This window comes from Morone saxatilis, unplaced genomic scaffold (assembly GCF_004916995.1).
Source record: "Morone saxatilis isolate NCDOM2014 unplaced genomic scaffold, NCSU_SB_2.0 Contig19, whole genome shotgun sequence".
Taxonomy (NCBI): domain Eukaryota; kingdom Metazoa; phylum Chordata; class Actinopteri; family Moronidae; genus Morone; species Morone saxatilis.
The window spans coordinates 4,184,557-4,207,312 of NW_023339751.1; the positions used below are offsets into that span (position 1 = coordinate 4,184,557).

Genomic DNA, 22,756 nt, shown 5'->3' on the forward strand with positions numbered 1-22,756 from the left:
AACACAACAGCAGGTTTGGCAGCATTAACTGGCTCAGTTCCAACCAAAAGGAAAAGTATAAAAAGTAGTTTTGGGCCAGTAACTCATTCCACCAAGTTTGTTTTTGTCTGCTGGGACCTACCTCTCCAGCTTTGGCCTTCCCCTTGATGTCAGCGAGCTCATCTCTGAGCTCATCTCTCTCATTCCTAATGCAATCAAAGTATTCTTTCTGCCTCTCTAGGGCCTGGCCACACGGACGACAAAAGAGACAAGAGAGAGGAGAAGAGGCAGAGGAGAAGTTGGATAGACTCTGGACACACATGCAACACCACATGCTACAGCAAGACATCTTCCATACAGAGACATGCACTGTGCACGAGGACAGAGAAACAAACAGACGGGGACAAGGCTACATGCTCACAGGAGATGTTACAGTTGTGGTAGAGCACGGGGACTAATGATAGAGTCTGTAAGGAGGTAGAGCTTTTTCACTTTGCAGAAGCTACATACAGATACGGTCACTTAGACTTCACACCTTAAATGAACTGATCCACAGGTGGAACCATGCATGTCATGCTACAATATAAGGACTTGTCTTTAAGCTTACATGACAATCCAAAAGTGAAATGTTTTATTTTTTTCTCCACACGCGGTCCACTGCAGGCTTTAACAGAGTGCCAGTGCACTTGCATTGTTAGCTGAGGTTACGGGATCCAAATAAAAAAAAACCCTGTTATTTTGACATGCAAAAAAAATCCAGGCTGTGAATGTGAATGGGTCCAGGTTTGTGCTAATGCCTAAGGGTCTCCATCATGCAGAGACAGCATGAGAGGCAAAAGAGGTGGACGGACGCTAATGTCTGTCCGTCTGTTGCCTCTCGCGTTCTGTCAGAGCACCCGCGTGGGACCTCCTACCCCAATCTTTTTGTCCTTCCAGTTTATCGTTTCCTGCAGGTCAAACACCTCTCTGGTGAGGTCATCTAACTTAGTCTGCATTCGCTGGCTCTCCTGGAGCGGTGAAGAGCAGTACCAAGATGACACAGTACAGGAGTAAGAACAGAATAGGATAAAATGAATGGAATAAAGACAAAAGATGTGAAAATGCACAGAAAATACATACAGATACAAAAATGAGGGATAGAAACAGGTGAAACAAGGACAGGAATGACTGATAGTGTTCAAAGTCAGATAGGACATTGAAACAGAGCTAAATGTCAGAAGGGACAGAGCAATAGACTGCGAGAGGACCGAGAGGCCGACCAGTGCCAATCAATCCTTATCAGGTTCCTGCAGAACAGACTCTGCTGCAGCCTGCACAGAGGCTCTAACACCTTTCAAAGTGTTGACAGAATAGCAGGCTGATGTGGTCACGCTGGCACAAACAGTTGGTTTTTCTAATCCAAGGGCAGCCTTACCTCTATAAGCTCATCTCTCTGGCGGATTCCCTCTTTCAGTTCTTCTTGTTTGTGCTGCAGGACTGTACATGTATGCTTTTGTCTTTCTAGTTCCTGAAACAAAAGACAAGAGCATTTTAGCCACAACCCTTGAATGAAACAGAAACATTTCTGACAGATGTTTTATTCCAGAACTTTTGAGTGACAGATTTTTCACCTTTGACTTGTCCTCCAGCTCCCTCTTCATCTCAGACATCTGTTCCTCCATTTCCTCTATGACATCCTTTAGTGTGTCCACTTGATAGATGAGGTTGCCTTTGTCGTTGTCCAGCTGTGCGTTCGATACCATGGCTTTTTTATACTTCTCCTCCACCTCTGCAAGTGACTCCTGATTAAGGGTGGGAGTGTGTCAATAAACAGAGTAAACTGATTTAAAGCACAGCTCACCTTCATGCACCAGGTGGACTCTGGTATACAAAGAATTAGTTTTTGTAACACGTTCAACACACATTGGCCAAACATACTCCACAAATCTTTTCTTATTTCTAAATGTAAGACTGAGTAAAAGCATGATTCTGTGCCACATTTTAAGGTATTTTTTCCATTTTGAACAAGTCATTATTTATTACTAATGTGATGAGCAAGTGGTGACATTGGTCAACAATACGATTGCGTTGAATCACTTTCAGGAGTGAAACAAGGCAATAGTGTGAAAAGGGGATCTGAAAGAGAGAACTACAAGTAAACCAGGAAACAAGATGATGAAAAGTGATCTAGCTAAAGTGCACTGGCTGAATCAAACTCTACCAAGAACAAGCCAGGAGTCAGCTTTGTTAGTAAACTACTCCTATCAATAAAAAAAAAACATACAGCGTCCTTTCAAAGAGAACAGGAAGCTGCTGAAGGTGACCGCAGAGGTCAGGCAGCCAGAAGGCAATCAAACACTGTGGCAGTAAAAGCCTGGGTGGAAGAAGAGCCTCACAACTGAAAGCGTGACCATTATCTGTCAGCAGGTGGAGCATTTTAACTCTTCTTCTTACAACTGTGAACGCAGCTGAGTTGTGGGAGTGTCTTCATTTCAGGCAGACAACCAGTGAGTTGGATCAAAACAGGAAGTGAAAGGAAAGGAAGATCATGCAAAAAAAAAAAGGGTGGATCATTACGCAATTCAGACTGGGAGCACGCAAAGACACGGCTGTGGTGTTAAGAGCTACAGGAGGTGGGGAACAGAGGGGTAAATGAGTGGGGAGGCAGGGGGAGTTAGTGACGCCATACTGCTCCCAGAGAACAAGAGAAGGCATGCTGTGAGCTCAAGCCCCTCTACCTTCAGCTCTTTAAGCCCTTGCATGTACCGCCCTTCTACATCCTGAATCTGGTCCTTTAGTTCATAGATATCCTGTAGAGCAGACGGAAGGAATGGTTGGGGTGAACTGGGGCATGAGAGAGGGTGGGGTATCAAGGAGAGATAACAAAAAAAAGCGCCCGCGCTGCCATCTTACAGAGACAGCCCAGCTGGCATACACATCACCAGCCCACCCAGATATAAGAACAGCTTCATAGGAAACATGTCACATCCAGTCCTCCCGTGCATACATGAAGAAGCAGACACTTAGAACAGCAAGGAAGGGCACAACAGAGGAAATGCTGTGGGAGGTTCATATGCAGAGGGAACAGATGTATACATACATTGCTCAGACATACAACATGTGGATTTAATTTATGACAATGTGATGATGAACATCTGGAGGTCAAACAAGTACAATTCATACGCTAGCATTTGTCTTCACCTTATTCACTCACATGTACAGAAGTGTGACGCTGTGTGTACTGTACACCTTACCCTAAGTTCACTCAGACTGGTGTCGGGGTCATAGACGCTACCCGTGTCTGCGCTTCCCCGTCGTGACGAGGTGCCACCCAGCGACGCCAACGTGGCTGGCGAGAGGCCGGGGGTCGCACAGCGGGAGGACGGCTGAGAACACACAGAAGTGGCGCAGAACTCCAGTCAGACGCAGATAACAGCGCAGCGCAATGCAACACAACTCCGACATGTTATTCAACACCATCATCTGATCCCGCAGGCAAACAATCCTGCCTGATTCAAATCCCCTTGAGGGAGGTATTGCCACGGTCATGTGCAGAAGTGTATTTTATAAACTTGACAAACAAGCTCACAGTTTCTACAGGCTGTGTGTATAAAAGGAAGATAATGACTCTTTGTTGATGTGTTGTGGTTACACAGTAGCTGCCTAATATGACACAGAAATCAATTTATAGCTCAGTGTTGTCACACGTTATTGTGCATTCATATTTCCATTTTCTTTTTCACTGTGTGGCAGCTGGTAAAGAGACCCAGCGCTCAATATTTGGCATGTCCCAGGGGGGAAACAAAAATAGCACCTGGGACACAAAGACACAGCGTCTGGGACATTTCTGGGACAGTAGAGAAATCAATACAAATTAAATGATCACATTTTTGTCTAATGGAATATATATCATTTCATTTAGGTGTTTACATTTTACAAAATACATACAAAATCAATTATCAATCAATCACACAGAGAAACAGTGTCGCACGTTTCACTGTCTCACTGTTTCTCTCTGGATCTCTGGGTGAGTGTTTCTATAGCTTAAATGTAAATAGTTTGTTTGAGCTTGTAAATATTTAAACAAACAAACAAAAGAACAGGTTTGCATTTGCACTGCAGTTTGCAGTGATGCATTTATTGAACAGTTGGAAAAAAAAACAAGAAACAGCAACTCGACCAGTCACTAAAAATAAGAATGAAAACAGACTGAGGCCAAACACCGAGGGGGATTTTAATGTTGTAATATTGTAAGTGCAGGGAACAACCGGCGTAACTTCCATGGTGGATCAGAGTGAGTTAAGGCTGATGCGAGTTACTGAAGCAACACTATTAAACTATATTAAATATGTAGAATGAAATAAAAAGAACTTCTATTTGGGACAACAGGACAGCTGACAGTAGAATTTGGGAGAGTTGTAGGACACTTAGGAAAAAATTTAATTTTGAACCTTGACTAGACCACAAAAAACAAATGTTTCTAGCATTACTGTGGTCTCCACACAGCCCTGGTGTGTATTTACATTCTTGAGGAAACCTACTTCAGCGGTTCCTATATGTAGCTGCTGAGTTGGGAAAAAAGACACCACAACCTTGATGAAAACCGATTTGGTGCTTGGTGAAGATTTTGAGTGAATAAAGTAAAAATTTTGGGGCACTCACCCGACTATAATCTGTATACTGCTTGTCACATTTTTCATCCAGCTGAAAAGAAGAGAAGAAATATTATAAAACGAGATAGAGAATATTCGGAGAACTAGCGTCCTGCGTCGTCATGCTTGGAGCCATTTCCTCATCTGTAAATCAGGGAGTTAGTCCAGGAGTTAATATGAGTTTGGGATAAGTGCTGCATGTTCACAGATCATAAAGAGTTGCCAAGCAAATCGAACACCGAGTGAATCACACATCTCCATTAAAAGAAGATCCATTTCCATCAAAAGTCCATGCTGCTGCACACTGCAGTCACATCCACTTCAGCTAACTTTATTCCACTCCACTCATTTATAAAAAGGTTGAAAAAAACAAAACAGACTGTGGGATGAGTTTTAAAAAACAAATGTTATTTTTAATTCATGCACCAGTTATAAAACAATGCATTCATTGGTGTTGCACTGCAAATTCCCAGCACACTGTTGTGAACTCGGCGTAGCCACTTACAGTGTCCAGATCTGGAATGCTCAAATCATCGAGGTCAGACACAATGCTGCCTCTTCGGTTGGAGCGGCTGAAATAATCAGCAGCCGACTCACTAATGTCCGAGAAGTCAGACGACTGCGTACACCACACACAGGATGAAGAGGATAGAAATAGAGGCAGGGAAATAAAGAATAACAAGAGGGCCAAAGAGTAAAAATTCATCAGAGAGGGTAAGGACAGAAGGAAAACAATGACATCATATACAGCCGGAGATCAATCAAGGTCAAAGAGATTTAAAAAATCATGATGATGGGTATTAGGCTGATACTCTTACGCAGTGCAATGAAATAAAATAATCTCTTGAACAAGCTTTGATAAACTAGAGCAACAATTGTGACTACTGTGACAGAACCGCATGAGTCTAGATTGTGGACAGTCCAATCCCTGAAGCTCACCACACTGTCCCTACGGCCTCTGCTGACGCGCTCCTGGGACACGCTGCTGACAGTGTCGTCATCTGAGGAAGACTGAGAGGAATACGCACACATACATAGAAACACACACACACACACACACACACGATGAGGAGCCAAATTAATGTAGGATGGCTGCATGCCCAAGGCTTTTTCCTGACACACACATACACACATACATAAACACTTCTTGTTCAAACAGTAAACATCCAGTAGCGGTCTCTGTATTAAACAGATTATTGGATTACTATGCAAGTAATGCCAATTCATGCAATAGAGATAATTCTGTCAAATGCACCAACTGGAGCCAAGTCAGATAAGACAACCTTGCTACAACATCTCAGCCTGCACAGCACTGCAGAAGTAAGTATTACTCCACACACTTTAATGTCAATCACTGATGCTGTTCCCTAATGCAAGCTGCAGCCGGTCTGATATTGGGGATCAACATTGTCCCTAAGAGGAGGAGGGGCCTGGTGCTCGGAGGGGACGAGGGGAAGCTTGTTAGTTGTGGGAATCTCGTGTGTGTGTGTGTATGGTGTTGACATCATGCAGGGTGGCGGTGGTTTTAAGGTGCTCACCACAGGGCTGCTGCGGGTGGAGCTGGCTCCAGAGGAGTACCAGCTGTATTCAGAGGGCTGTGGATGAGGGGGGGGGAGCAGGACGACAGGACAGGGGGTCGACATGAAGACAGACGTTAGGCCACAGGCATAACAGTTAGCTGCTGCGGTGGGGAACATTGTTGAAACGCTGTTTGACAAACATTCGAATGACTTACAGCTTTTGAACTGTACCCCGAGCCATAAAGAGCGGTGTCGTCGTAAAGAGAAGCCTGAGGGCACACGAGAGAGCATAAATCTTTAACGCCCTAACTAAGTAGGTTGAGTAGAATACTTTCTCTGGGTCATGCAATGAACAGAAACTCTCTGTATTTCTAACATCAAGTAGGCCATTTGTTTCGGTGTTGTACAACAAAAGGCCCGGCTTCATGCAAACCCCGGCCTTATCTAACTGACGCACAAATCTCTGGCCACCGTCAAGTGCTCAAGAGTGTCTAGGAGCTAAATATAAGCAGTCCCAGCTATCAGATGAATGTGGCCACAGGAGAGGGGGAAGGTCTACTTCTGAAGGTAACTAAAGGTATGCAGAGAGATGCTGGTCACTCAGTGGACAGAAACTGACCGTGCTGTAGCTGCGAGTCAGCCCCGCGCCAGTGGTGGAGGACGAGGAAGTGGTGGCCTGTCAGAGAGGAGGGGAGCAGGGAAATGTCAGTATAGAGGACAGAGGAAAGCTGTAGTGGGAATGTGAGGTGGAGGGAGACTAAAGAAATGCAGCAAGTGGAAACAGGATGAATGTTTTGCTGACCCTGTAGTGTTTAGGGTCAAAAGTGTTGAGTGGAGAAGTGAGGTCAGGTGACAATGTCCCTACAGACTGTTTCAATTCTGCAGTCAGTCAGTGAGTGCTTTACATAAATTCAAATGATCACAAGAACTGTTTTAGAGTAGAGAGATCTCAATCTCAAAGTCAAACTTTGGATTTCTGTGACAGACAAGGGACCATGAGCTACAATAGCTTGGAAACCCAAACTCTCTTTGCTTTGGTGCTTTTTATGACACAAACAATATCCCTTTATTGCTATTATATGTGTTGTGTTGTTGTCAAATAAACTAGACCGTGCAGATAAGAATATACTGCTTCAACTGGCTCTGGTTTCACTGAGCGTGCTTTAACCACATCAGTCTGTGTGTTAAGGGTTGGACGTTGGACAGCACTGGCAGGAGGACCAACCCGAGGCTGATAGGTGGAAGTGGAGGAAGAAGGAGTTGCTTTGGTCTTCGTTAGGCTGGTGTAGTTCCTTTGATCATGGTACAGTCCAGTCTGGAAGGGTAGCAACATAATATATGACCCTCAAATAAACAACAACATAACACATTTTATCCTCAAGTGGCAGACTATTTATTTTCAGACACATTCAACACGGCTTGAGCTATGTGATGGCTCACAAGACAGCGAATAGTGAAGCTCATCAGGGGTAAAGACAGTAAATCACCACTGCAAGCCACTCTGATTAGTCTAAACTGCCTCCATGCTTGAGGCTGCAGCAAAGACATCCACACTAAAAGGAGTACACTGACCAGCAGGTCCTTCTTCGAGGAGCTGGATGAGGCCTTTTTATGGCCATGCAGGTCACTGTACACAGAACTCTGTCCAGCCCGGGTAAAAAAAAGTGTAAAATAAAACAACAACACTAAAATGAGACAAAAGGTGAAAAGCAGAGGCAGTGACAAACAGATGACCATCGCGTGGGTACATACAGTGGAGCGGGAACTCTTGAGGGTGGAGCTAATGGAGTGGCCATCAGACTGAAGAGAGAACAGGAGTTCTGATCAGAAGATGATCAAACATCTGAGGTGTTAGGTTGCTGTTAAGTCTGCACCGGCAGCACACCGTCACTAACACTAGCTCAGCAGCTTAGTTGTTCAAAAGGTTAAGTAATCCAACACAGCAACTGATCAAGCAAGCCATTTCTTTTTCTACACCTTGGCAAGGCCACAGGGAAGGGAACAAAACCATTCGTCAGTGGCGCTCTGCCCATTACGATGGTTGTGTGATGTTATTAAGTGAAAAAAAAGATGTTGAAAATGCAGTCAGCCTAAACTTTAACTTTCTTTTGTATCAACTGTAATAAATGCAGAGATTCCCTATATAATCCTGTTGAAAATAGCTATTGTCAATCTGTTTCTGTGTCCAGTGTGTTCAACAGATTCTAGCTGTCCAAATGTCTTGTCATGGTACAAGTCCATCAAAATCACACAGCAACTCATCCAAGAATGATACAGGGAGAAATGTAATGTGGGAAAGCATGTGAAACAGATGTCCCTCCAACAGTAACCTCAAAGCTATGTCTCGTTTTGTATCATTTTGTGGGGCCACTATCAACCTTTTTAAAAGGCGCAGTGATGCAGGAAACAAAATAAAGATAAAAATACTGTGATATACAGCAAAACTGCCAGAATCTTAAAAAGGAAGGTATTCAATCAGTTGCCAAACTCCACATAAATATACATCATGCTCTCACACACATGCACACACAACACACCAAGGCATCTTTTCTACGGGAACTGGATCGACTTCCCAAGTCACGTATTCCTGATGAGGTTGACTTTAAATTTAAAAAAAAACAGACAAAAGAAAACATCAGGAGAAACGTATTTTATGACCCAAATAAAAGTATTTCAAGTGCTTTTCTAACAAGAACAATGGCCTTCACACATCAGTGTGCCCCTATGAGAGTGCAGCCTTCATAAAACTGGCAGGGCTGTATTATGTACGCACCCTGTAGCTGCGGACTGACATGACATCATCATCCAGCCCCTGTTGATGTGGAAACATAGAGTCACAGCAGAAAAGCAGACAGAGAGGAACATGGGTGATGAGAGATTAACTGCGGGATTAAAAGAGAAAGACGAAAGGAAATACAGGCAGACAAAGAGGAAGTGTGTGGGGAGATACAGACCCGGCGATGACGACTGCTGGATCTACTACTACTAGTAGAGGATCTGGCTTTTTCTGTGTCAGCCTGGAGTAAGGAAGGAAAGTTGGTAAAGATTATAGAGTAAAAGTAGAGAGGCTCAATCACAGGGGTGCGTAAGGTCACTGCAATACTCCACAGTTGCTATGCAAAGCCCAAACCATGCAAAACAACGTCTGTCATCATGTTTATAACCAAATGGATGTCATAAACATTCGCAAATGTTATCCTCTTAAAGCACCACAGCGAGATTAATGATATACAAGAACAGCTAATATACTGCACATTTTTGTCTCATCTGTTCTTTTGAAAAAGCAACATAAGAGCACACAATAAAAAAAAGCTCTCTGCTTCTCTTTACTGTGTCGACACACCTACACACATACAGGTTAATTCCATGCAAGAGTTGTCCATTAACATCCAAAAGCATCCATCATTTCTGAAGTAGCCGGAGGTTGGAGGAGTAGAGCGAGACGTCCAAACCACCTTCTTGCATGCAGACTCACACACCCTAAATAAAGTCAAAGGCCAATGCTTGCTCTACAAATACACATAGTCACAGATTTCGGTGTCTCCAAAGCAAATACACTGCTGAGGCATATTTCCGCAGTGAGGTACAGCGCAGTCTGTGAGTCAAGTGTAGCTAAATGGTCAGGGTTGACTGGGGCTCAATCCCACACAACAGGCTGTTAGTGGAGTGAGAGGCTGCAACACGCTCTTTTGCTCTCGCCTACCATCCACTGGTGGATCTGACCCCATTTTCTGTTGCTACCACTGGATGAGTGGTAAGAAAGCTGGACAGAGGGAGGAAGTGCCAGGAAAAACATACAATCATACTTCACTAAAAACAGCTGAAACGTAAAAAAAACTGGGTGACATTTGCTGCAAGAATAGAACTTTTGGTTTTTATCTGTGGACATGCAGCACTTTTTTCTTTCTGTGGGTATATTTTTGTGTACGAAATGTCAGATTAATCCTTAAGAAATTCTTCCAAAGGGCATAAAGCCAAACAGCTCCTCTGCACCAGTGACTATGGTTGCAGATGAGCAGCTGGCGAGTAAGTTACTGTAGTAACAAGGGATAGTTCATGTAAAAACAACAAATAAATAGAAAAATAGAGGAGAAAACAATTTCCATGTTGATGTATGTTTAGAGGAACAATTATAGGGCATTACAATAACTTGATTGATAAGTTGAATAATGGTCACAGTGCGTCTTTGCCAGCTGTTATACCTCTTTCTGCTGCCGTTCAAGTTCCCTCATTCGAATGTCCCTGGCCTCGGCCCGAGCCGCCCGCTTCGCTGCCAGCCTCGCCTCCGCCTGTGAAACACAACATGAACACACTTGTTAGCCGTGAATGGAAACTCGTAAAAAAAAGGTGCCTTTCACTGAGGACACGCCCCAATGAGTGCAAGGAATAAGCATAAGGAAAGGGATTGCCTCAATCAAACATCAATTACACAGCCCAATTCACAGGAGTTTATTTCAAGTCATGTGTTTCCTGAGAGAGAAAAGAGACAGTGGAAAGTGTACACATGGGTTGAGTTCATTTCTGAACAGATGCTTGAGTTTGGTTTTGAAAGCCTACAAGAGCTTTTCACTAGCTGACGCCTAATTAACCTTCTTATGATGAGGTTGACTTTATGGAAGTTCTGCATAGATTAAAAAATAAACCTCACGAGCTGTAAACAAATCAAAAATAAAATGTTTTTTTAACGTTCAATCTAGTTGAGAGGACAGACATGTACAGCATCAGAATAACGTGCAGATCTACAAGTAATTGCATGCAATAGTTAACGCTGCCTCTTTCTAAAAACAAGCACATATTCAAAACAACAGACCACACAGTTTTAGTGACTCACACTGGGATTAAAGCACTTCACCAAAACAAATACAAACATGTCGATAAATCAGCCAGGTTGACTTGAATATAAGCACAAGTGTACAGGGATCACTGTATATAACGGCTGATAAATAACAAGAAACTGTTCAACGGAAATCCCAAAAATATATTAGATTTATTTTAGAACAGTGACTCAATTACATGTAGTATTTTATCCACCAGAGAGCACTGACAAGTTTATCTTTCAACTGTAAAATGTTCTACTAAATACATATCTTGGTCTTTAATAAACAGATTCAAGGGCCCCTTTAAAAAACTGTTTATCCTTTGAACGTATGTAAAAAATATATATATATGAACTAAGTTGATATATTTTCTCATTTCTGCTCCCAATATTAAACAAAATCTATCTGGAGCTGCTGTCAAACTCATTAAAACCTTAAGCCATTGTTATATTGTACAGATTTTTTTTTAAACTCTCAAATAACACCAGCCTAACAAATCCATTAACTATCGGGCTCTAATATGAACGGGATGCCCTAGCTGACCGGTTCATCTGTGAGCCAGAGCGCCGTAGTCCTCCAGTGAGTGCTTGGGATGCCTCATCAACAACAACAACAACATGTGCTAACCATCAGTTTCAGGAGGAATGATTTAAAGAACTCATGGGGCACATGCCAATAGGACAAACAAACTGACGGAGAAGTACAGTATTGACGGAGAACAAAGTGAGTCACAATAGTGTGGTTCTGCTCGGTCTGTAAACATGGAGGTGATTTCACAATATCAAACTAGCTCAACCTTATAAAGTACAAATAAATCGAAGTGAAAGCCAAACATAGCCCAATAAAATCTCCTCTGGGGGTGGAAAAGGGAGAAGAGTCATCACACAATTTCCCCCCAACTGAGTCAGAATATGAACAGGAGCTAATTTTAAAGACCACTTCAGCAGAAGGAGCTAATTTAGGCGAGCCAGTACGCAGCCCTGAGGAGTCACACAGGTGACTATGTAGACTATCCTCCCATTAATACCAATTACATTCCCTACGTGCTCTGAAACTGAACAGCCCATCAACATAAAACGGCACACTTGCTCACAGAGGCTGGCCCTTTATCTGTAACTAAAAGACAGTCCATAAATACAGTGCGTGGTTCGTACAGTATCTCACTGCAGACAAACACTGTCAGCATTCCAGCAATTTCTTATCTGCACTGCCAGAATAGTCCGCCTGTGGGTGTATAGACTATTCCTGTTCCAATAACAGCCTGGAGAGAATGAAAACTGTTTTAAAGAAATGTCAAACAACCACCCAAATCCAGGTGGTTCTTACCTGCACATCTAGTTTTGTGTTGAAGAAAAATTGTTAAACCTAGTTATAAACATTTTAAAAACAGGAAAAACACACTTATGGCTGAGGGTGTGGTAGAGTTTAATAGTAGGAGGAAGTAACCTGTTCTCAAACCTATGGTTTTCGGTTTATCAGGAGTATAACAAACACCTTGTTTTACAGTGATAAGATACCTTAACTTAACTTCCCAAGATAGGCAAAGTGAAGCAAGTGAAAACCATGACCCAGAATGATACAGTTGCTTTGGGTTAATGAGTGAGATACAGCTATTACCATGGCATAAAAATCTGCATTTTTTTAGTAGCTAATACACAAATCATCCCCGATAGATGTGAACAAAGAAATATCATTAAATGACTTGTGATTTTCGAGTGTGTAAATAAGTTTTATATGTAAATAGTGACGCTTAAAGGCCATGTTTGACATTTCTGTGACCATTTCCGATGGCCGCTCTGTGTAATTCTGGAGTCTAACTGATGGTCATACAATGAAACATGATTTGTACAAGGTTGAAAAAGGAAGTAAACGTGTGAGGAGAGCAAATGAGAAAGCCAGAGAGACGGCTGGCTCTGTACTCTGCACCTGTTGAGCTGTCTGACAGTGTGACCTGCTCTGCACAGCAGCACAGCTGAGCTCTCTGTCTCTGTCCTATCTATAGCCTGGCCCATCCGGCCCCAGCTCTCTGACAGCCATATCATGGGAGGGTAACCTGAGCAGCAGAAGTTCACCATCAAACACACCTCCAGCTCTCTGGGCAGTAAGGGTCCAGTCCAATCCAGCATGAGATCACCTGGAGCACCTGACTGCACACAGGGAGAATATGATGTACCGGCTAATAGACCAGTTAGGGTAGTTCCAATCACATGTAGGGATTTGCTGCTTTACCTGTTTTATATCATTGTAAGTTCTATTAAAGATCACTATTTTGGATTTTTGGACTGTTGGTCAGGAAAAAAAAAACAATTTGAAAACATCTGGGCTCTTGGAAATTGTGAATAGCTGTTCAAAAAAGTAATCAACAGATTAATCAATAACCAAATGAATCAACAATATCCCAATAAATCAAAACTGAAACAAAACATGCAGTATCCAACAAATGATGAAATAAAACAAAATAACAACTAGTAAGTGGAGAAAGTCATCTGCAGTTTCATTACTGTGATCAATATTGCTGCATTGATGATTTTTGTACTATGAAAATAGAAAAATACATATATAATATTATAATATATAATACCTTTAAATCCCAGATAATAAATACATTTGTAAATGCAGAATTTTATTAAGCCACAATCTCTGGCAGTTTAAACAACAAATACTCGCCAATTCTTGTCAATATCATCATAAAATGAAATGAAATAGCTCCTAAGAACGGCTAAATTTGTTAAAATTTGACTAACCTTCGGGTCTCTTTTGTGCGACATTAAAATGACACCAGACCGATCCTTGTGTTGATTGCTTGCTTCTAAAAACATTAGGTTATGATATAAAGTATTAAAAACCACATTATCAGTCCTGGTCCATTAGTTGTTGACAGACATTGTTATATATCCTTTATTCTCTGCAGACTAAACAGTCTCCTAACCACACACGGAAAAATGAAAGTGTGACACTTGACTTGATATATTACAAATGAAATCATATGGACTATGAACTATAGCTTCCACAAAAAACCACACACCCTCTGTATACTGAGGAAAGTCAATGATTGCCTTGTTCAAGTACCATTAGGTCCCTTAGATCCTAATCTAAAGGGACAGCGGGTATGAGAAGATCATCTAATTCTAACACTGTCAGATTTGTAAGCACGCTGCTGGTATTCAAAGAGCCTGACTGCCCAGAAACGCAAGACGCCTCAGAACTCGGCTGGTGACGGTGCAGGCTCAAATTCACAGTCATTCTCAGCAGTGATCCGTGCCAAGCGCAGGCAGGCAGGCAGGCAGGCAGGCAGGCTGTAACTTTTGTTAATCAGGCACAGACAACACGAGGCAGAAGCTGCAGTGTTTTGAAGATTTGTTTAGGAGGGGCGGTGATGTGTAACAAGTTAGACACTGACCCCTTGAACTCCCTGCACAGTTGATCTAATCTCTGGTTTGCTCCACAAAGAGATTCAGATTTAGGACCTGACTGGGAGGGTCAGATGACTCATGTTTCTATGATCGGCCTGCATGACTATAAAGAGAGCAAATGGAGCCTTGTGCTTAGTGCCCAAGAATGAGGCACTGAACAGCTTTCAAACAGCACAGATGAAGCATTCTTAAAAAAAAAGCTGATTTGTTCAGTGCTACCTGTAAAAGCAAGAAACCATTTGACTCGACAAGACGTCTTCACAGAAAACCTGCAGTCAATCTGCTACTACTTCACCTATACCTACCAAACATAAAAAGACCTTTAAACTGTGACAAATAACCTTCGCAGTTCGTGCTGTGAGCCGCCCCGTTCTCAAGAAAGGCAAAGGAATGACGGCCCTGCTGTGGAACAAAATGGAATAATCCCAGGGCATGTCGTTACAGGCTAGGCAGCTTCTCTCCTCTGCCCGTGTTTTTTCCCCTCCAAACAAAAACACTACAAGTCAATCTCCCTGTGGTCCAAAGCAGCTGTCTCCACTCGAGTGGGCTGAAAACACATGTGGACATTCAGGTTCTGCTGGTTAATTTGTAAGTATAAGCTTCAGACACAACGGTTTTTAAATTAACATCATTTATTGCGTAACAGATACATCGTTTCTCTCTTTCTCGAGTTGACTAAAAGCCTGTGTGTTGAACGATTAATTTGTGAGTAGGCCTGAAAAGTTTGACACGTTATCTGCCAGGCTGCGTTAAAATCTGAATCCATCCCAATATTTAAAAAAGTCCTTAAGCTGACTCAGAGTTGATGTCATTACCATCAGAAAAACTACGCCAAATCGAATCATTATAGTTCTCTCCAAATCAATTTCATAAATAATCGGGAATACCAATTAATTCAGTCAGTTAAAATACTGATTTAGAAATGTATCACACCTTCTGACAGGCATAACGTTTAGACGGCGAACACATCATCTTCCTCTGGTTTAGGTAATGATAACGATGCAACATGGACTACAGATAAAACTGAAAATAGCCTCCATACACATTAACATTTTCCAGATATAACATCTCATATTAGTTTAAAAGGTTTCTCTTTCAGCCATAATGCTGTGTCAGCCAGTCATATAAGTGCTGATAATGGTTTCTTCTCACGTTCCCTTTATCCTCAAATGCGATTGTGCTGCTGCCCGAATTAACAACATCTGCGATTGATAAAACAATCTTCTACCTATGCTTAAAGAAGATTATCCGGATGAGGATAAGCAACAAAATGAGAGCTGTATGAAATCATATTAACATCGATTAAGCAATGCACGAGTGGAGCAATGTGGGAAGAATACAGCATTGATTCATCCCAGTTTGCTCCGAAATGGGAAGAAGTGTGTGACGGCCGGGGATCTGAACTTACCTCTCGGGCAATGCTACTCAAAGCCTCATCCTCTGCCGAGAACCGGTCTTTCAGAGGGGCTCGCTTTCTACCAGAACCTTGCGTCCCCATGTTGCCTCTGCAACTGTAGCTCCACCGGTGACGTACGAGTCCGGAGAAAACACAGAACTGTATGCAAATGCCTGGAGAGAGACAGAGAGAGACGAAACTAATTTAAACGGGTCTGTAAACAAAAGCCATGTGTTGGAATAATCCGACGAATGCATTGGGGCTGTCTCACTTTATTGTGTGAGGTTTAACACATACGGTGTCTTTTCTTAGCACAAAAACAGTCTCGTGTATGGCACCTACAATGGTTTCCGGATGAACAGTTGTGGCTGACATGAGCCAGCTTTAATGTGACATGCAGGAGCCACTGCGGCCCCTATAAATAAACATTTGAACATAACATTCCCATAAACAAACAGCTACAGAGGGAATGATAATATGGTATTTTTTTATAGTTTGTTCACTGATGAGGCTTTTGCATTAACAGCTGGTGAGTTAGAGCTTCTTAATGTGTGTTTAATGGATATTTAGAGGATATTAAAAGTTAGCAGAGAGACAAAAGAGCACTCTCGCTGGCTGGTAAAGAGGAGAGGGGGGGAGGAAACGCCTAGTTTAGGACCCGGCTGAGGCAAAGCGAGGGCATGAGCACTCCTTTAAGACGTGTGAGGGTCCAACATTAAACCTTAGTGGACTCAAAATTTAAATAATAATTAAAATAAAACAATAAAAACCAGTCTGAGCAGCTCTCAGAAGAAAAAACAACAACACCTGGCTAACAAAAACCGGACGATAATCCTTTGACCGACTGACTGGGAGAAGTTACCATTAACGTGAAGTGGGGCCAGCAAAAGCCTCACATTACTGCCCCTGTTACCCCCATTAATTGCCCTTTAGGGGGGGAGGAAAAGGAGTAAAGCTGAAAGTTACACTGCCCCTGTTAGCATTAGTTAGCTCCATATAACCGCTGACTACGATTAGCCAGCTCACCGGTAAACTAACGAGCACATTTCATCCTCCCGACGTTGAAAAGTCCCCCTTTTGTGCTCTTTTATGTTCGTACAAAGCGAGAACTACCCAAAACATCGATCTGCTATCTCTCAGTGAGTGTAACTGATCAGTTTTTTGTTTTTTTTTAGCTGGGTATTAGCATTTGATAGCTAACCTCGACTCGTCATGTGTCCCATCCCAAAAAAAAAAAACACACACACACACATAACATTACCTTAGCGACACCTCTAAAACAACCCGCGCTGCTACCGGGGTGTGGTCCCTTTTCTCCCGCGGGTTTAAGGGAGAGCCATTGGGCTTCTGTTCGGAGATTGGTGGTGTTTTTGTCCCCCACTGACAGCTGTCATCGGTCCGCCTGTCCGCCGCTCTCCGCTGCACCGATTCCCCACTGCTGACTGCGGAAAGCTCCCGGATGTAAGGGGGAGAATTAGGGTGTGATGGTGCGTTCACGGGGCGTCGGACACATCAAACGTCTGCTGCTCTGGCCGACTGGAGTGCTTTTTCCATTGAGTGATATTTAATAGTTCTTGTTTAACTACATACGGAGTGACTTTCCAGTATTGGGGTTTTTAGGGGCTGACAGCATGGAAACTGCTTAAATGAGTACTGACGCACACTGCTGGTGTTATTCATACTATATACATTATATTAGGCTATATATTTATCGCATTTTTCTTATTTGTATTATATACAAAAGTTATTTTACATAGGCAACTAAAATTGTGCAATATATATTATCTACAGGGGTTTTTTTTAATATAAAAGTTTTATATCTGCATATCTATTTTTTTCGACTGTACATACTGCCTCTCCTCTATTCCTGTTGTGCTATGTGTCATTGTAATGTAATTTCATTTTGATGCAAATCCAAACAAATAAAGTCTGTCTAAGTCTAAATACTATTCATTTTATGTACGTCTGTAGTGGACATTGGTTTTTGGGCTACTGTCCCTTGACTTATTTTAGCTTAGACTTAGACCACTTCTCTTTATTGATCCCTTTGGGATGACTCCCGCAAGGAAACTGGATTTCCAGCAGCTTACAAAAAACACTTGTATAGAAAAGTATAGAGAGGTATAAAAAAATATAGTATAAGATAAACAATAAGCTCTTAGCTACATATAGAAAGTAAACGATAAACAGTAAACAATACACTCTTAGCTAAATATAGAAAGTAGAGATTAGAATAAAAGTAAAATAAGGTTCAAGTAAAATAGAATCAAATAAAATAAATGTAGAGAACTGTATAGAAGAGGAGAACTGTATAGAAGAAACCCTACTAAGCCCCAATGAGCTCTAAAGAGGACATCCTGGCCTTTCCAATGATATCTCAAGTGTTAGGATTGGATGAGAGGAACTTTTTTTCCAGGTTGAGACAAAAAAAAAAGTAAAATTGGAAGACAGTTTTTCCTTTGGTTCTCAGGAGGATAATGCAACTTGTAGCTTCTATCAATGCTCTCATCTGTCACCCAGTTTGAATACATGTTTCTCATTGCTGTGATTGCTTATTAAGAGATTAGATTAGTATTTTTAAAGTAAGAAATATGATTTGCACATGTACAGATATACACAGTCCTACCACATTCTACATTACTGTATATAGTGCTTGCTATTTTTTGCTATAATCAATGGACAATAATTACTGTGCAATCTATTGCCCATGTCATGTGCAACTGCTGCTAGTATTTGTATTATTGTGTTATATGTTGTTGTGGTTATTTACTGTTTTTTCTCTTGTACAGTGTTGATATTATATTATTTTTTCATACTCTTACTGTTTTTATACTGTCTTTATACTGTTTTTTTCTCTATCCACTTTGCTGCTGTAATATTGGAATTTCCCCATTGTGGGACAATAAAGGAATATCTTATCTTATCTTATCTTATTTTTTATATTCTATTGTATATATTTTGTATTTTATTGTCTTTACTCTTTGTACAAGATCCCTCTGTACTGCTGTGCCAATTTGAATTTCCCTGATGAGGCATCAAAACAGGAACATCTAAGTCTTTACAACCTCAGAATCAAATATATACTTGTGCAATGAATATAGCAGCCTCTGTATTAACCACAGAAGGTGATTAATTATAAACTTAAAAAAAAATGTATTGGCTGTCAGTTTCCCCCTCTATTTTTCCAGGTTATTTTTCCAATTAAGTGAATTAAGTAGCCTTACTATGAACTCACCTTGGCGTAAGAGCTTTCTTGTTTTTGAAGAGTAGCTTATTGTTCTACTGTATTCCAAATTAATTCATTAATTTTCTTTATTTTTTCGCCTCAGAAAACTTGGTATAGGTATGGGTATAGGCGTATACCATATAACAGGAAAGCTACCACCTACATAAAATATTAATGCATATTTAGCTTTTTTTAGAGCATCATTTCTGCATATTGTTTAATTGAATGCATTTACAGTAAAGCACCATATTTTGTTGAAATTAGCCTAATTCTTATAATATTTTATATTTTAAAGTAAACACTATTCCGTATTGCCAACTAACAATAGGCCTATAGCGTATAAATAAAATAAAATAAAAACACATAACCCTTGTCTTTTGACACTATCACCATGGGAGGAACTGTTAGCTGTATCAGCTATTTACCTTTTGTCCACAAGAGGGCAGTGGAGGATAATACATTTTTCTGGTGTGCTCGTGTGAAATGGAATACTAGCTATAATCAGCATGTAAATGGATATGCTTATCAAAATAAATCACCATAAATCCAGCATGCAGGTTCCATGAAGATATTTAAAGTGTAGAACATTGTGGCACATTAAGAAATTACAGTCTGACATAGATACAGATAATTACAGGATAGAAATCAGTGCACAGCAGAATAACTCCTGTTGCTAACAGTATAATCAATGCAATCAGAAGCAATATATATGCATATATTATCTCTTTTGCATTTTGTTTTTAGGTGGCAGAGAACTTGCTAAAGAGATTTTCATATAGGACCTACATGGGAAATCCCTGATTGACACCCATAACACAGGTTGCATGCAGGTATACACACACTAACACACACCCACACAAACAGTTGCTGTATTATTCTCCCTCATTCCAGGAAGCTAATGACTGTTTTGTCTCTGATCACCCCTCTCCTTTTGCTACCGTGCAGACAGAGTTTACTGGAGTCTTAACCCAAAGACATCATCAGCCATACAGTCTCCAAACTACCACTCCTGGTAAACTTTCCATGTAGTCAGCACTAATTAACCACATTTCACAGTCATAATGATAAAGGATCCCATTTAAATAGACAACAGATGCACTGCACTGCGTTCAGTTACGCTGCTGCTGATTAAACTGCTGACAGAACAGATTGTCTTCACATGAAAATGGAAAATAAATATTCTGTTAACTTACATAACTTTGTGAAGTCTGCTGTTTTGCTCGGTCAGACCTGTAACAATGTGGTTTACTGTAACAAGAAGAAATAAAGAACCCTGTGATTTGGGACTTGAATTGTCTGAAGGAAAAGACATGCCTGCATAAAGAAAACACAACGTGTGATTGTTGGAGAGGCCATAGGTGGAAGCAGTGGAGAAAAACAGAAGGCCTGAAGGCAGCCAGACAGTGCTTAAGTATGTTTGTCTAGTTTTATGGCCCTTTTAACTCATAAACACTCAACCCTCGGCTTGTTTTCCTGGGACAGACAGACCAAACCTGAAAATGTCACCCTGCATGTCTTTCCCTTTAGTATCTTTCTGCTTTTGTCAGAGCTCTCCTCATCTGTTACTCTCACCCAGTAAACACTGTGCTACAGCATGTGTTTTTTGTGTGCGCTTGAGGGTGGATTTGTATAATTTTGGATGGCATGCATCACCAGTCGGTGATCAGCGGTTGGAAGCACCTCCCACTGCGTTAACAGCACTGGCTCAATTGTTAACTGGTCTGTCTTTAAGCCTGACTCTCCACAGAAAAAGAGTAGAAACCATGGAGCCCCAACTTGTAATTACCCCATGGAGGGCAGTGCTGCTCCCTCTCTCCATCTTCTCTGGAGCCCTTTGAAGATGCCCCTTAGGGAGTTGGTTGTAATCAGGACACATGACTCATTGATTACTCCTTTGCGGTCTTCCAGGAACACCGCACATGGAATGGACGCAGCAGGGGGGATGGTAGTCCCCTCAGACTGTGTAGATAGGCCGGAGATGCAGTATGGACAGCACGGTCTGGGGCTTGGACACAAATTAGATGCTATAAACAATCGGATGTGCATTGTTTTTCTGGTGGTTAGCTCAGTTGGTCTGTTAAAGTGGCTATTCATTACTGTCTGGAGCAAGGATGGGCAGCCTATTATTCCAAGGAAGGCCATGAGTCTGCAGGTTTTCATTTCAGCCAAACTCATTAGTACACTGATTAGTACAATGTCAGCCAGGGAGAGGAAGAACTAATCAGTGAATGCATCTGATTCAGTGGTGGGTTTAAATAAAACCCATACATTATCCAATGTAAACAAACCATACAAAACATATCAATTTATATATGTTGTACATGAACAAACATACATATGTTTGTGTTTTTTGTCTGACATGATTATGCCAGCAGATATACATTTAATATGAAATGCTTACATTAATATTTTGGGTATGCCACTTTAATTACCCACATAATTATACAGTGAACACGTTAAAGGAAGTTTTGCAAATAAAACTGGCCATAGTACACAAAATGAGTTCTCATAGCTTTTCATGGGAAATGGCTGCGAGTCCCTGAAACATGTAATTAGTCACATAACCTGTACTTTTGCTGCCCTCTCTTTACCACATTTCATTTCATTACTTTCCTACATTGTGCTCAGTTAAGTGTCCTACAACAGGGTGACTGAATATTGTGAATGGCAAGGTTATACAGAATAAAGAGTTATGGTGTACGATAACAATAAGAGAGTTATCTCTAATTGTGCGAAACCGAGAGCCTGGACAAAGGTTTTATCTTCATAGTCAGACTTGCAATAGATTCTTAGACGATGCTTCGTTTATTATTGAGAAAGACATCTCTGGTAAACAGAATGGGCAAAGCTAGTAGACCATAAAAAATATCATAAAAGACGTCTTTTGATGTTTCTGGGCTTGCACTCTGGACACCTGTGGGGTTGAACCCAGTGACTGGCTGTCCTATGTGAACATGTTGAGTAGAGGTAATTGGGTCAATTGGGGGGGGGGGGGGGGGGGGGGGAATACGGGAATTTTAACAAATTCTCGACCAAAACCACCTGTTTACTTTACATACATAAACCTCAGAAACAAGTTTGAATTCATTTGAGAATTTGTTTGTGCAAATTTTCTCCCTGGCTTCTGCCTACTGACCAACAAATAGAGACATGTATCGTTTTTGTCAGTCACACTGTCATTAACGATAGTTATAGGCCTATAGGCTGTGGTTTCTTTTTGTATTTGAATTGTCATTTGGCAATCAATGCGTTGGTGGATGTCGTTCGCCTTCTTCACGCTAGTGTTTATGCCGGATGTCTCATGCCTTTTTCTGGGGAGAGCATTAGTGTGTGGGGTGTGGTCATTCAGGCCTGTTCAGAATGGCAAAACAAGAATCAGAGGACGTGACTCAACAAGCCACATACGCACAACAACAAAGTCAATTGTTGAGTGACCACACCGGAACAACATGAGTATAGAGCAGCAAGAAAAGGCCTGCAGCAAAGAAAGTTCAGAAAGCCAATGAAAGAATGCTGTCCACTTAACCAGAGGATTATAAGAGAGCTCATTGGTAACATTGTTCTTTATCTTGTCAGAAGATGAGGAGCTTGTACTGCAGGATGATAATGTTAGCGTATTCCTCTAACATTGTTTTCTCCATTCATATTGTGAATCACTGGACGATAACATTTCAAGTCCTGCGTTTTTTGTGTAAAAAGCAAACCCGTAAATAGACAGCTGTCAATGCATGATAAGTGGTTGTGTGTGTGTTGCCTTGTGTATCGTGTGTCTTT

At 41.4% G+C, this 22,756-nt stretch overlaps 1 protein-coding gene across 7 annotated transcripts in view; it reads right to left on the bottom strand.

The window, feature by feature from the left end:
- Positions 1 to 17,219, bottom strand: part of lrrfip2 (leucine rich repeat (in FLII) interacting protein 2) — a 19,990-nt gene extending 2,771 nt beyond the window's left edge. Inside the window, exons 1-22 of one of the 7 annotated variants that reach the window (XM_035664086.1) lie at positions 17,018 to 17,217; positions 15,769 to 15,929; positions 10,333 to 10,419; positions 9,834 to 9,893; positions 9,085 to 9,147; positions 8,904 to 8,942; positions 8,668 to 8,730; positions 7,883 to 7,930; positions 7,703 to 7,771; positions 7,356 to 7,445; positions 6,750 to 6,806; positions 6,346 to 6,399; positions 6,149 to 6,205; positions 5,550 to 5,621; positions 5,116 to 5,229; positions 4,621 to 4,662; positions 3,213 to 3,344; positions 2,697 to 2,768; positions 1,590 to 1,760; positions 1,394 to 1,486; positions 894 to 986; positions 122 to 223 (exon numbers count right to left, since the gene is read on the bottom strand). In XM_035664086.1, the coding sequence (XP_035519979.1) occupies positions 122 to 223; positions 894 to 986; positions 1,394 to 1,486; positions 1,590 to 1,760; positions 2,697 to 2,768; positions 3,213 to 3,344; positions 4,621 to 4,662; positions 5,116 to 5,229; positions 5,550 to 5,621; positions 6,149 to 6,205; positions 6,346 to 6,399; positions 6,750 to 6,806; positions 7,356 to 7,445; positions 7,703 to 7,771; positions 7,883 to 7,930; positions 8,668 to 8,730; positions 8,904 to 8,942; positions 9,085 to 9,147; positions 9,834 to 9,893; positions 10,333 to 10,419; positions 15,769 to 15,858 (1,668 nt within the window). In that variant the 5' untranslated portion in view covers positions 15,859 to 15,929; positions 17,018 to 17,217. Of the gene's footprint in view, positions 1 to 121; positions 224 to 893; positions 987 to 1,393; positions 1,487 to 1,589; positions 1,761 to 2,696; positions 2,769 to 3,212; positions 3,345 to 4,620; positions 4,663 to 5,115; positions 5,230 to 5,549; positions 5,622 to 6,148; positions 6,206 to 6,345; positions 6,400 to 6,749; positions 6,807 to 7,355; positions 7,446 to 7,702; positions 7,772 to 7,882; positions 7,931 to 8,667; positions 8,731 to 8,903; positions 8,943 to 9,084; positions 9,148 to 9,833; positions 9,894 to 10,332; positions 10,420 to 15,768; positions 15,930 to 17,017 lie in introns of all 7 variants that reach the window. The other 6 variants (XM_035664087.1, XM_035664088.1, XM_035664089.1 and 3 more) reach the window with 6 other exon arrangements.
- Positions 17,220 to 22,756: the final 5,537 nt, after the last annotated feature.